Source organism: Naegleria gruberi, assembly GCF_000004985.1.
Source record: "Naegleria gruberi genomic scaffold NAEGRscaffold_28, whole genome shotgun sequence".
Taxonomy (NCBI): Eukaryota; Heterolobosea; class Eutetramitea; order Acrasida; family Naegleriidae; genus Naegleria; species Naegleria gruberi.
The window spans coordinates 36,292-51,067 of record NW_003163299.1 but is presented as its reverse complement, the minus strand read 5'-3'; the positions used below and the strand labels follow the sequence as shown (position 1 = coordinate 51,067).

The window sequence follows — 14,776 nt, the reverse complement described above, 5'->3', positions numbered from 1 at the left end:
ATAAAATCTATTTTGCTAATTCTAACTTGTGGTATTCCTTATCTGATTCATCTATGTCTGTAAATGTTAAAATTAAAGACATCAGGATAACTAATAAGTTGGTAGAGATTTAAAATTAATTTATTTTAACTTTATTAATTAATACTTGTAATAAATTTCAACCTTGTGAGTCTTTCCGTCATCAACAAGTGGAATACGAGTTGGATCAGCTCTCTTAACACCATCAACAATCATGACATTTTCTTCAGATCTTGTAACTTGAATTTGGTAAGCAGTCTTGCCATGTTGATAATTAATGTTATACTTCTTCCAATCTTCCTTTGGACATGGATCGAATTTGAGAGAGTTACCTTGCTTCTTGATACCAATGAGTCTTTCCAAGATTAATCTATAGAACCAACCACCAGAACCAGTGAACCAACTCCAACCACCTTCACCTTCGTGATCCATCAATGTGTAAATATCAGCAGTGACAACGTATGGTTCAACCTTGTATTTCCAAACATCTTCCTTAGTCTTGGCATGGTTGATTGGATTCAAAATGTCGAACAAGTCCCAAACCTTCTTGTTATCCTTGAGAATGGAATAAGCCCAAGCAAACCAAATAGAAGCATGGGTATATTGACCACCATTTTCTCTGACACCAGGAGCATAACCTTGAATGTAACCAGCAGATGGTTCTTGATGTTGGAGTGGTGGATCGAACAATTGAATAAGCTTCAAGTCATGTCTGACCAACCTTTGATAGGCATTTGTAAGGGCCATTTTAGCTCTCTTCTTATCAACACAACCACTGATAATAGCCCATGATTGTGGCAAACTGTCAATTTGGCATTCAGAATTTTCCTTAGAACCAAGAGGCTCACCACTATCAAAGTAGGCTCTACGATACCATTCTCCATCCCAAGCTTGTCCTTCAATGTTGGCCTTGATGTATTCACGATTCTTTCTACATTCTTCTAAGAATTCATCATCCTTAATTTCAGTTTCCAAGATATTCTTTTCAAAGTTCTCCAAAACGTGGAACAAGAAGAATGCCAACCAAACACTTTCACCTTTACCATGAATACCAACGAGATTCATACCATCGTTCCAGTCACCACATCCCATAAGAGGAAGTCCATGAGCACCATATTTGAAACCATACTTCAATGCACGCTTACAATGTTCATAGATACTTTCAGTTTCTTCAGTGTATTCAAGCTTGTCATAGACTGATTCTTCACCTGGTTCAATTTCTCTGAGCTTACAGAATCTAATTCTTTCGTGGAGTAATTTGTAATCTTCAGTAATTTCCAAATAGTGAGCAACAGCGAGTGGAAGCCACAAGTAGTCGTCACTGAATGTAGTTCTGACACCACTGTTAGTAATGTCGTGCCACCAATGGCATACGTCACCTTTTTCAAATTGATGTTCACAATTGGTGAGAATTTGTTGTCTCAAAATTTGAGGCATTACAGAGGCAACAGCCATAGTATCTTGCAATTGATCTCTGAAACCAAAAGCACCACTGGATTGATAGAAACCAGATCTACCCCAAATACGAGAAGACAAAACTTGGTACAACAACCAACCGTTGGCCAAAACATCCAAATCAGGGCTTGGAGTTTCAACTTGAATAGTGTTGAGATTATAGTGCCAGAAGGCCTTAACACTGTTCAATAATTGTCTAACAATGAGGTTACTACGAATACGAGAAATGACATCCTTAGCACCATCTCTAGAATAGTTGGCACCAATCATGAATGCAACTTCAACAACTTTACCATCTTCGACAGTGATTGGAACTTGAATAGCAGCACATGGATCGAAAGCAGCACCAACATTTCCTGAGAGGTATTGTTGTTTCATAGCTTGAGGTCTATCAAGAGTACCATTACTTCCAATAAATTCATTTCTATCACCAGTAATTGTACCTTCCTTGTGACCAATAACGGACATAAAACCAACAAAGTGAGACAATTGAATATGGAAGTTATTTCTAGCAATAACAGCTGTACTATTGTCAGTTCTTTCAACATCAGTAATAATGTGTGGAGCATTCAATTCTCTCAATTCACCCAAAACCCATTCAACAAAACCAGTAACAGTCAAGTTTCTATCAAAACCACTATTGTTAGTTACACGGATCAAGATAATCTTGACAGGTTCATTTTGTGGAACAAATGTGGTAGTTTCAGTATGAATACCATCATGGAAATGTTCCCAAGTACTGTAACCAATACCATGTCTACAAATGTAATAGTAATCATCTCTATCAATTGGTACAGGTTGAGGCATTGGTGACCAGTATTGACCAGTGCTTTCATCTCTAATATAGAATGCTTCACCAGAGTTATCGAGGACAGCATCATTGTTAAATGGAGTCAATCTGTATTCGTGAGCATTAGTGAAGAATGAGTAAGCACTACCCTTTTCAGAGATGACTGAACCAAATCTATCGTTAGCCAAAACGTTACACCATGGCTTTGGAGTAACATGATTCTTGCCCAACATCATGACATATTCCTTACGCTTAGCATCGAAACCACCAACATCGTTTCTCAAAATGAGGTCTCTTTCATGCAACTTTGGAACTGTATTCATTGTATCCTTAATGACACGAGGTTGAGTAATAACACGGAATGGAGGAACAACGTATCCCTTCTTGGAAGTTCTGTTAATTTGATCTGTTAAGCTACCACCATTGTCAGATAAAACGACACGAGCAACAGAGTACAACAAGACAGTTTCAAATGAGGTCAAACTGTCACCTCTAACAGGGTGAATACCACCAGGTTGATGCAATAAATCAGTTGAACCTGGAATGTGGGACATGATATGATGGAGAGTTTGATTGAGCAAGTCACGATAGTGAGTTGTTTCATCGTTCCAAATAACCAAATCAAATTTAACACCCTTGCATCTACAATAAGCGTGAGCTTGGAGAACTTGTTGCATAAAGAATGATTGTTCAAGATCGCAAACACGAACCAAAATGAGTGGAATATCACCAGAAATACCAAACTTCCACAAACCAGATTGATTATTCTTATTCTTGGTAATAAGACCAGGTGGAGCACGATAACGTGGATTAGAATAGAGGATACAACCAGCCAACTTTGAGAACAATTGAGCTTCAATTTCAGTAATACCCAAACGGAAGCAAAGCTTTTCAGAGGCAACCCAAGCAAAGTTAACAACGTGGTTAGTTGTCTTCTTGCTTTGATACTTCTTAATAACACTGATAGCGTCTTCCTTGGAGAAAGCAACACCAGTAATATAATCAATGTGAACAGTTCTACCTGGCTTGATTCTCAAACATTGACGAATAGCAAAGATTGGATCAAGAGGGAAACCAGAAGTATTTGAGAGTGGACCAAGGTCGTCAGAGAGAGCCTTTGGTCTTTGCATGGTATAACCTCTACCTAAGAAACTACTTCTATCAGTTTCAAAGGTTGATTCGGCAATAATATTCTTTGGTTCGTGAACGAATAAAATGTGGAAACCAAAGACCTTCTTGTCTTTTGGATCTCTTTGCTTTCTGTAGAAGAGGATGGCATTTTGTTGATGAAGAATTTCAGTACCGACAAACAAGTTAGAGAAGGCTCTGTGAGCAGCATCAGCACGTCCTTGATTCAAAACAACTTCACCATAACTGGTAAATTCAATTTCCTTTGTCTTGTTAGTATTATTGGTAAATTTAACACGTCTAACTTCAACATTATCCAATGGAGAAACTGTAACAATTGTTTCTGTGGTCATTCCCTTGTGTTTTCTTCTAAATTCAGCACGAGCTTGACTGAAAGTGACTGAATAATTACTATCATTAGAGGCCTTGATTGGTGTGGATGTAGCAGACCAGACATCAGTCTTATCTTGCATATCTCTGAAATAAATCAAAACACCATAACCATCAAGAGTGGCATCTTCTCTCCATCTGGTAACACTCATATCTTCATATTTAATGTAACCACCACCGTTAACAGTTAACATTACGTGCAAGGCGTGATTACTGAGCATGTGAACTTCTGGATAGGTGTGTAAACCTTGGAATTGTCTGTTAGCACAAGGGAGATTGTAGCCAACATTCTTCCAACGTTCTGTTTCCTTTTCATTTGGATTGGAAATGTGTGGAACTGTTGGAATCTTTTCTTGAAGCAACAAAACGTTGGCAGCAAATTCTGGAACAGCCATAAATCTTCTTTGCATTGGTTGTGCCTTCAAACAGTACAACAAACTGAGGAATGACATACCTTGGTGGTGAGCAAAGAAAGATTTGATTGGTTGAGCATCAATATTACCTCTCAATCTGTGAGGAGTAAAGTCAACAGATTCAATCATACCATAACAACCCAAGAAATTCATTTCGTTCAAACGTCTCAAGTTCTTGGTGGCTTGTTTTGGAAGAACCATCAAACTCATAACAGTAGCATATGGTGCAACAACCAAGTCATTAGACAAACCTCTCTTCAAACCCAAACCTGGAACACCAAATGGACCATATTGATAAACAAGATTAGCATCCATCAAATTGTAAGCACTTTCACTCATACCCCAAGGAATATTCTTTTGTTTACCATATTCAATTTGACGTAAGACGACAGCATGGTAGGTAGAATCGAGGAGAGTACCTGGAATATTTGGCATAACGTTGAGTGGCAACAAATATTCAAAGGCAGAACCAGACCATGACAATAATGCTGGGTGAGTACCTTGAGTGGTAATAAGACGACTCATGGAGAACCAATGTTTAACTGGGAAATAGCCCAAAGCAATACCAACGTAACTGATAAGACGAGCTTCAGAACAGAACATGTCGTAGTGAGCTTGATCAATTCTGTCAGATTCAACATTGTAACCAATGACAAGCAAATCACGAGATGGATTATACAAGAAGCTAAAGTCTTGCTTGATCAAATCATCAGTAGTATTGATGAGACGTTTCAACTTGTTACAACGCTTCTTGGCTTCACTTTCAGCATTGACAATGGATTCTTCCAATTCTGTAACCCAACGTTTCAAAGCTTCAACTCCCTTTGGTCCAGATGATAAATTAGAGGTTGAACCAGTAACTTTAAGGCTTCCCAATACCTTACTAACCTTTGAAATACCTAATTGTTCCTTGACACCAAGAATACCTCTGAGAGTCAATTGTTCAATATTCATCTTGTTGAATTGTTGAGTGAATTGAGTGATAGCTTCATTTTCTAAAAGTCCAGCCAATGAGCTTGGAGGTGAAACTAATTCCTCAGGCAAATCCCAATGCTTGGAGAATGGAACCAATTCATTCAATTCTTGAGCAATTTCAGAGACTAGATGAACGAATGATTGAGAATAGAATAAGAGTTGCTTTTCACACCTTTCTTCAATGTCTTCAGCGAGCCATTCAATATCTGCTTGACTGTCATCCTTACTGGCTTCAATAAGCTTGTTGAGGGATTCATTCAAGCTTTCTTCCAATTTCTTGGAACTGGCCTTAATTTCAGTGTACCAACGAATCAATTTGGAAATCTTAGTTGGTTTGTTATCCAACTTGGTGTGCAAGTCTTCAATCATTGGCTTGATTTCATTAATGTCAAAGTAAACGAGTTCTTCTTCGTCAGTATCGGTTGTCTTTTCAACTTCTTTGAGGATGAATTGCATACTGTACAAGTTGTCTCTCAAACCAGAAACATAAGTATCAGTATTAATAATTGGAACGTTGTCGCTCAATTCAACCAAACCTGCCTTCAAAATGAGTAAGTGACCAACCAAGTTACCACTGTCAACAGCACTGATGTATTTAGGCCACAATGGTCTTAAATCTTGAGTATCATACCAATTGTAGAAATGTCCCTTATAACGATCCATGTTGGAAAGTGTAGACAAAGTATTGTGAATACGAGTGACACATTCATTATTAGTAATATAACCAAAGTCGTGACCACCCAAATTGGCAAGCAAAGCAAGACCAATATTAGTTGGACTGGTTCTACGAGCAAGCATTGGCTTTGGGAAATCTTGGTAGTTATCGAGTGGGAGATAGTTATCTTCCTTTCTGACAAATGTTTCAAAGAATCTCCAAGTTCTACGAGACAAGACATGCAAGAAGACCTTGTCATCCTTGGTGAGGTCATTGAAATTTTCTCTCTCAAAGAGATTCTTCTTCAATGGCTTACTCAAGTAGTAGGCAATGAATGGTGAAAGAATCCAACTGGCAAACATGAGAATAATGGTAATAAGATTACTGGCCAACATGAATGGTCTTCTAGTGAAACCATACGTTTGCCATTCATTATAAGCAACAGCAGTATTATGTTGAATGACAATGTAAGCAATAATAGAGGTAGTCAACAAGACTGGGAACCACAACAATCTAGACATGGCCAAGAACAAATTAGTCTTGTAAATACTACTAGCAGATTGGAAGGTTGTCCATTCCAAAAGACCTTTACCACTAACATACAATCTGAATAAACAACGAATAATAGCATCAATATTGTTGTAAGCTTCGAAAGGAGTGAATACCAATTCAACATAAATATCAACAAAAGTACGTAAGAGATTGAAACGGATTCTCTTAAAGTGCTCTTGCCAAGTAGCATCTTCAGGTTTCTTGACAACATCAATAATAGTATTGATTGTTGTTGGAATGAGATAAATTGAAAGAACAGCGAGAACAGCAACGAATGGCAACTTGGAGTGATAGGAAGTGAACAAAGCAGTACTCATAATCAAATAAGTCATAGCAGCTGGAACGAGAGATCTTCTCAAATTGTCGAAAATCTTCCATCTATGCAATGCAGACAAGGTATTCTTTTCATAACCCTTGGCAGTCAAGATGAAAGGACTGAAAGCATAACTAGCAATTTGCCAGTCACCTCTAATCCAACGATGTCTTCTAGAGGCTTCAACACCATAACTTGATGGATAATCTTCAATAACTTCAATACCAGAAGTCAATCCAGATCTGACAAAACAACCTTCAATCAAATCGTGACTGAGAATTCTATTTTCTGGGAACTTTTCGCCACAAACAGTTTCAAAAGTTTCAACATTGTACAAACCCTTTCCAATGAATGAACCTTCACCAAAAGTATCTTGATAAACATCACTAACTTCTCTAGTATAAGGATCCAAACCAGAATCCATACTGTGCATATAAGCATAGAGTGACTTAGTAGAACCAGTAAAACCATTACTAACACGAGGTTGAAGCAAACCATAACCATGAGTAACACGTTTAGTTTGATTATCAATAACAGGTTCGTTCAAAACGTGAGCAGCAATTTCAACCAAACCACGAGCAGCATCTGAAGGTAACATGGTATCAGTATCCAATGTAATGACGTGTTTGACAGTATTCAAATTGGTAGTATCACCAATAATATGACTGAAACTTCCCTTTTCACCATGTAAAATAAATGTATTGAATTCAGCCAATTTACCTCTCTTACGTTCCCAACCCATGAAAACTTTTTCAACTGGATTGTACAATCTCTTTCTGTGGAAGAGGAAGAAAGTTGTCTTGGAGTATCTTTGTTCTTCAGGAGTTCTTGTGTACATTTTGTTCAATTCATTGATACCATCAACAACTTGCTTGACGAGAGCATCATCTTTTTCAGTAGTTTCAGTCTTTGAATCTCCAAAATCAGTAATTAAACCAAACACAATATTCTTGTCCCTGTTAATAAGATATCTACCTTGTAAATCTGACAATAATTCATTAATACCATCTGAACTTGTTATCATTGTTGGTACTACAACAATAGATCTGTGTTCATCAGGAATACCTGTTGTACTGAAATCCATAGATGGCAACGATGCTGGATATTTGAGTCTAACAAAAGTCATGTTAGTCAAACTAACAGCAAGTTGACTTCCTACAAATAAAACTGATATATACAATAAAACCAAGGCAAGATACTTTTCATAAACAAAATATAATTTCAAACTTTCCACTCCACTAAATGGAAGATATCTATCAAATTGTGTTTGGTAAGAATGTTTTGTCATGAAAATGTAAGCAATAGCAAATAAGCAAGTCCAGAAAATAATTGAAGTAATAAAGCTTGGGAATCTTAAATCAAATGAAAATGGTAAACGACTCATTCTAAAACCTAAAGCTCTATGCAATTCCTTAATACCTTCATCTTCAAGCAACCAATAGGTAATACAAGCTTTTCTACGAATAAGTTTCATGTCATACATTTGATCTGGATTCATATTCCTAATAACATTACTAGCACTACGAGGTGAGAGAGCAGTAGGAGAGGATCCAGGAGAGCTTGGAGGTTCAGCATCACTACCAGACCTTGTTCTTCTTGGTGATCCTAAAACACATGACTGTAAAACTTCATGATTTTCCTTTGCTAGGGAAAGTGCCTTGTTGGCAACTTGCTTTTCATCAATCTTGAATCTCTTTGCAATTCTTTCAATAGCGTGTCTACATCTATCTCTGGTATGGAAATTTTGATATGAATAAATACCAGAAGGATCCTTACGAAGAATAACATCCATATGACTCAATTTTTCAACAAACTCTTTCCAATTAAAATTGTTAATTAATCTCAAAGAGTTAATAGAATATGACATTGTAACTTGATTAGAAGAGTTAGCTTGCTTTTGCATTCTGAAAATTTGATCGATATCAATACCCTTAATACTCAATTGTTGTTCTAACCATGTATTTACAATTGAAAGAACAGGATCAGAACCTTGTAAACGTTGACTAATTTGTAAGACGAAAGCATTTGTAATAATAGGTTCACTTTGTGATAATTGATACAGAATTTGAACAACATCACGACTACTCTTTTCAGCACTAGTTAATAAACGATCTGCCCAAGCATCAGCCAGGTTACAATCTTGTCTTCTGCTAATAATACCATCAGCAACACGTCTAATATTTTCTAAAAGACCTAAACGAAGCATAACACCAATACCCCAACATTCACCAATTGTCAATGGTTTGACAGATTGATAAGATTTGACAAATTGGAAAATATTCTCTTCTGTTACTTGACCATTTACCAAGTTAATCAATTCCCAAATAATACCATAAATACGTGGATAACCTGCACATTTTGTATTATTCAACTTTGGCATTTCCTTTTCATATCCTAGTGGCAAGTGTTTTTTTGTCATGTGGATTTGTTCCTTGATCATCCAAAAATTATCGACCAACCATTCATCACTACTAGTAATACGACGATTTTGCATAATTGCCTCATAAATAATATCGTGTGCTTGAGTAATAATACTGGCTGTTTCGTCTAATCTCTTGATAAGCTTGACAAATTCCTTCTTTTCTTCTACTACTTCGTGCATACCAGCCAGAGTGATAGCATATTTACTCAAATGTGTTAAAGAAATAGATTCTGGATTAGGCACATTAGTACCACTCAATTCGAAATCACTCAATCCGACTTGAATTGAAGCAGCACGTCTAATACCAGACACTTTTTTAGATTTTGAGGGACTGTCCACTGAAGTGACTTCATTGGAGGAGTCCTCGTTTTGTTTGTTACTCGAATCTAGGAGACCAGAGAACATATTTTCTATTGGTTGCATCGTTTTGTTGTTGTTGTTTTGGTTTTTTCGAGTGTTGATGAGTATAAGAATACACAGTGATTGTTGTAAGAAGTGTTGTTGGTAGATTAATAAAAGGTGATTGTATAAAATTGGAATAGTAATCCGTCCAATACAAAAAGTTGTGATCCACAGTATTATTAAATTGAATACAAATATATTTGTATACAACAATGATGATCAGATTTGTTATTTAAAACAGTAGTATCACAAAAGTAGCATAGTGCACCATCAAGATTGTATTCATACAGAACCAAATGTCAGAAACATTAAATATGACTCTACTTACTCTTCGGAGCTTTTAGCTTAAGACTTTCTATTATTACTAATCACTAGTAAAAGACAATTCCGAAAAATAATCAGATCGATTTTCTAGATTATTGATAGATAGGAATTTGGCTAAATAAAACTCTGAACCGTTGTGTCTCAAGCAAAAACCAAATTGATGTTTTTTTTTGATTTATTTTTCAAAGAGCCTCCATTAGTTCTTGTGAATCTCTTGGTTAAGCTTGCTTTGATGTTGTGCTTTGTTGAAGACAAAAATAAGACTCTTTTTGTTGAATTGTACAAAAACAAAGCGACCTTATTAGGAATTTGCGCCAAAACAATTATTATAGGCGCTTATTTAATGATGGTATTATTGTCAACCATGATGTCAAAAAGATGATTTTTTAAAAGATATTCTAATTTCTTGAAGTAAATTAGTTGACGAATCTTTGTGTTGAATATCTTCTAGATAATTATTTTTATTAATATTTTTAAAAAAATGGTAGCACCATAATCGTAAGAATTTTGCAAATAATTTGATCGTGAACGGAATTATTCTACGATGGATGTTACTCAACAATTTCAAGTCCCCGTCTCTGCTCCATTGTTTTAGGCTGCAGCGCACCATTAATTTGAATATAGGTCGTCAATATATCGTTGCTGATCGAGGTATACCAGAAATACCCATTAGCTAGTTAATATTGCAATACTTTTTACATCATTCCTTCTTCTTTTTATTAAAACAATAAGAGGAATAATTGATTTAAGAATTATTTGGAAAATATATATCTTTTATTTTACAACAATCCCAACATGAAGAATACACTTAAAACAGCAAGAGCAAGTACACCACCCCCCGATGATTGTGATTGATTACTTGAACCAGGTTGTAACAGTTCCCTAGCTTTGTCTTGATACTTTAAAAAATCAAAATTGGAAACTATTAACGGAATTTCATGTTGTGAAACCTGTGCATATGGATACAATTTGAGTAATAATTCATATTTGTCATCTTCCATGAATTGGTTAGCCGATTTCAAAAGAGAAGATAACTGTGTGCCACTTAATTGTTTGATATTTCCTGATAAGACCAACTGTGTCAAAAATTCCACTCTACTACTGGAATCTTTTAAGAGATTAACCAGTGTGTTAATTTCTAAAAAGTTCAATCCTTCATCATGCTGTAACATAAGACTGACAGTTTTGGAGCCACAATCTCCTGAAACACATCTTCTGATCAATTTCTTACACAATTCATTCTCAGTTCCAATCTTGCGAATGATATCATTGGCCACTTTTCTATCATGATACCAATTACTTGCACCCTTATAGAGCAAAATTGCCGATAGGCCATAGATGAATCTGTACCTCCATTTTTGAGCTGTGGTCATTCTTGATGTTTCTCTTCCAAATACATCAATCAAGTGTTGTTTGGCAGTAATGACAGGAATTTTCAAAAAGTTCCACACAGGTCCTGTAAATCTCCACATTGTATTTTTCATTACTTGATAATCATGTAATGTTCTCTCAATGGCCTTCACACTATTGAATTGGTCAATCTCAAGAATAGTCATAGACTTTTTGATATCCTCAGCAGGAATCTTTTTGGTTGTTGGAATGCCCAAACTTTCGAGATTTTTGATAAATTTGAAAACCTCCATAAATTGATAATCTCCAAAATGTGGTATCCTTGATTGATTGAGAAATCCAATACATTCAGTAGTGGAGGCAGTAACTTGATAATCCTGTATTGTTTCCAAATGGCTGGAAAACCACGAATAGATATTCTCAAGTGTTACCAATGAAAAGGTGAATGGAAATTCACTCTTTAAAAATTCCAACATTTTCAATGCAACCATCTGTTGATCGTATTGGAGTTGTGGATCAATCTTGAAGAAGAATGTTGTGGAGAATTGATTGGATAGGAATTTTGGAACGATCATCATGGTAGTATTTTCTTGAATTCTAACTTGATATTTGCTCTCCTTGAACGGATACAAATTTTCAGGAATATCCAATTGTTGATACATGTAACTCGATGAAGATTGTTTGAGATTTAAACCAGAGCTCGAATGGTGCAACATGGATGCTACCACAAAACTCTTTCTCTCACAATCGAATAAAAACTTGGAAATGATTTCCTCTGTCATGCCCTCCTTATTCACAAACTTCAGAATGGGCACTTTCAGAGTTGAAACTTGTGGAATGACTTGGAAATGCACAGATGGTTCTCCAATACCAAACACAATCTTTACCATGTCCAAATATTTAGTAGTCAATTTATCCATCACTGCCTTGTACAAGCTGTGACTATCAAACTCAATCAGACAATCACCTCTCTCCAGATCATGCACTGCATATCCCTCTATATTCCTACATTGAACCACCTTTTGCAAAAGTGGGGTTTCCAATAGAGTACATAATTTCTCAGCACTCTTTGAATTAATTAAAATTGCTTCATTGACAAGCAAGGCTTCGGAATGAGTCGAAACCAAAACTACTCTCTGATTAAATTGTCTAGCAATTGCCAATGCTGTCAAACATCCAACCAAAGTATGAGCTCCGTTTATAATAACTGGTGGATTTGATGTATCTAATACCATTATTGTAATATTATATTTTTAATATTATATTTAAATATATTGATGATAATGTTTTGATGTTAAAATAGTCCTATGGAATATGTTTTTGCTATTTTTTTTGTGTTGAAATTGATTCGCTTCTAATACTAACTTTTGATTGTGAGATGATCATTAAATTGATTGAAAACTATTTTTATATCATAATTAAAAGGTCAACTTAATATTAGAGATCAAACAAGTTGATTGGAAGAAGTGTTACTGATCGTATTAAGGAATCATGTCAAAAACCTTCAACAAATGAAAGAAGGTGATCATAAGGTTTTAAAGATTTTTAAATCAAAAGTCGAATTGAAACAATTATTTTTCAGGACAAGTTGATTAGAATTTGCTTCGGATGAAAATTAATACAAGGTGGTGCTGAATGATCTAACAGTTTTTAGTGAAATTTGAAATTAAAAAATGTTTATGGAAATCAACTCTGAACAAATTACTTTTTAAAGAGGGAAATACTATTGGTTGAAGATCCATTAATGGCAGTACGAATGGAGCTTTCAAGCTTCTTCAAATCGTCAGCAGATTTGGCAATAAATGTCAATTGTTTGGTTGAGTTATTTTCATAAATCCACTTGATGTTAATATCCAAATCATTGGTTCCATTCTTTGATCCATTATTAATTTGAACTTCCTTAACAATCAATTTGCTTGATTGCTTAGTTCCCTTTCTAGTTAACAACAATTCAATCTTTGAGGTCAAGAAACTGTCAAACCTCTTATGCAAGACAATAATATCACTGAAAATGTACAATTCGCAATTGTTAATCTTACTGGAGGTATTGGCTCTGCATTGGATTGGAGAATCGTTTTCTTCAGCCCAATAATTAATGAGATATCTTGATGGTTTGATGAAACCTTTCAATTTCAATTTGTGAACCATGTGTGAAGTAACTTGAATGTTTTCAACTTTGACTTCGGCATCATTAACATAGAGAGCAATCTTTTTAATCAATTCAAGAGCTTCTTCAAGACGTCCCTTTGCAGTGTCATCATTTGGAGTGTTTTTGTACAAATCTTCTAATAATAATCTGTAACGAGCTGTTTTTTCAATGAGTTTTCACATTTTCACACGAGTCAATTAGTAAACATATGTGAATTAGTCAATCAATAATTAATGACTAAAAGAGAAATGAAAAACTTACGAATTCTTTGAACTGGAGTAACAAGATAACTTTCCAATTGAGTAATTCTCTCACCTTGATCCTTCAACAATTGTTTCAATCCATCCAAGAATTGAGTCAATTTCTTATTCTTTTTCTTTTCTTCAGATAAAGCAGCTGATGCCTTCTTATAACCAGCAATGTAAGTAGAGTATAATTTAAAGCTGTGTGCATAACTGTTCAATAATTCACCCAAACTTGAAAAGTTATTCTTTCTATCTTGTAAAGATCTTTCCAAATTTCTTTCCTTTTCATAAATCTTTCTCAATTCAGTCAAAAATTGTTGATTGACATTTAACACGAGGTCAACATCTTGGAAAATTGTTTTTAAAACTTTTGGATCGACAATTTTCTTTTGTTCAATTTGTTTCTTGTAAACAAAATCAAGAATTAACAATCCCTTAACGTAATATTCTTCAGTACTCAAAATTTCAGCAAGAATATTCTTTCTCTTTTCATTCATCTTATTTAGGACAGTTTCTTGTGAAGGAGGAGAATCATCTTGAGCAATTGGAGTAGAAATTGATTTTCTAAAATCTTCCTCATCTTCCTCATCATCTGACATGATTGGAGTTGTAGCAATGTCAACTGTCTCTTCATCATCACCAATTTCTGTCAATGCTTGTTCTTCTTCTGCTAAAATAACAACATTGGATTCACTCTTTCCCTTGATTGTTGATATCAATTCCTTCATACTTGGCATTTTGGCAGAATTATGCATTAAATTCAACACTTCTTTGTTTTTAGAAATTTGTTCAGAAATATTCTTAAAGAAATTGGAAGAAACATTTTTAAATACTTTTTGGAATTCTTCCTTGTTGACTAGGAATGATTCATCACTTGATTCTCTCTTGTTTGTTGTAATTTGAGGTGTATCATTCTTGTCAGAATTTTGAGTTTTTTTGCTGTCAGCTGTTGATGATGATTTTTTCAAAGAAGTTGAAAGTTTGACAAAAAGACCTCCGAGAATGACAACGAGCAGGGAGAATAGAAATATTAACATTTTTTTTGCTTTGAAAATACAACATGTCGGGTGTATAAACGTCAGACATCAAATGTTCAAAAATAAAATCCATTTTCCCAATCCAGTTGACAAGATAACGTTTTTTCCATTCTCAATTCTTTCAAACAATTAAAAAAAAAAATATTAAAAAATAAATT

The 14,776-nt window shown here is 35.1% G+C and overlaps 3 protein-coding genes across 3 annotated transcripts; all 3 read right to left on the bottom strand.

Moving 5' to 3' along the window:
- Window positions 1–104: 104 nt before the first annotated feature.
- Window positions 105–9,534, bottom strand: NAEGRDRAFT_58230 (uncharacterized protein; the record flags this gene model as incomplete). Its single annotated transcript, XM_002676282.1, has 1 exon — window positions 105–9,534. One exon carries the CDS (start codon window positions 9,532–9,534, stop codon window positions 139–141), a length of 9,396 nt encoding a protein of 3,131 aa, XP_002676328.1. The 3' UTR covers window positions 105–138.
- A 790-nt stretch (window positions 9,535–10,324) lies between these two features.
- On the bottom strand, window positions 10,325–12,454 carry NAEGRDRAFT_58229 (uncharacterized protein). The gene is given in 2 exon segments (XM_002676281.1): window positions 10,325–10,568; window positions 10,588–12,454. 1 exon segment carries the CDS (start codon window positions 12,420–12,422, stop codon window positions 10,617–10,619), a length of 1,806 nt encoding a protein of 601 aa, XP_002676327.1. The 5' UTR covers window positions 12,423–12,454; the 3' UTR covers window positions 10,325–10,568; window positions 10,588–10,616.
- Window positions 12,455–12,842: 388 nt separating this feature from the next.
- On the bottom strand, window positions 12,843–14,618 carry NAEGRDRAFT_79982 (rhoGEF domain-containing protein; the record flags this gene model as incomplete). The annotated part of the gene is made up of 2 exons (XM_002676280.1): window positions 12,843–13,493; window positions 13,598–14,618. The coding sequence occupies 2 exons, from the start codon at window positions 14,616–14,618 to the stop codon at window positions 12,889–12,891; spliced, it is 1,626 nt and encodes a 541-aa protein (XP_002676326.1). The 3' UTR covers window positions 12,843–12,888.
- Between the last annotated feature and the right edge of the window lie 158 nt (window positions 14,619–14,776).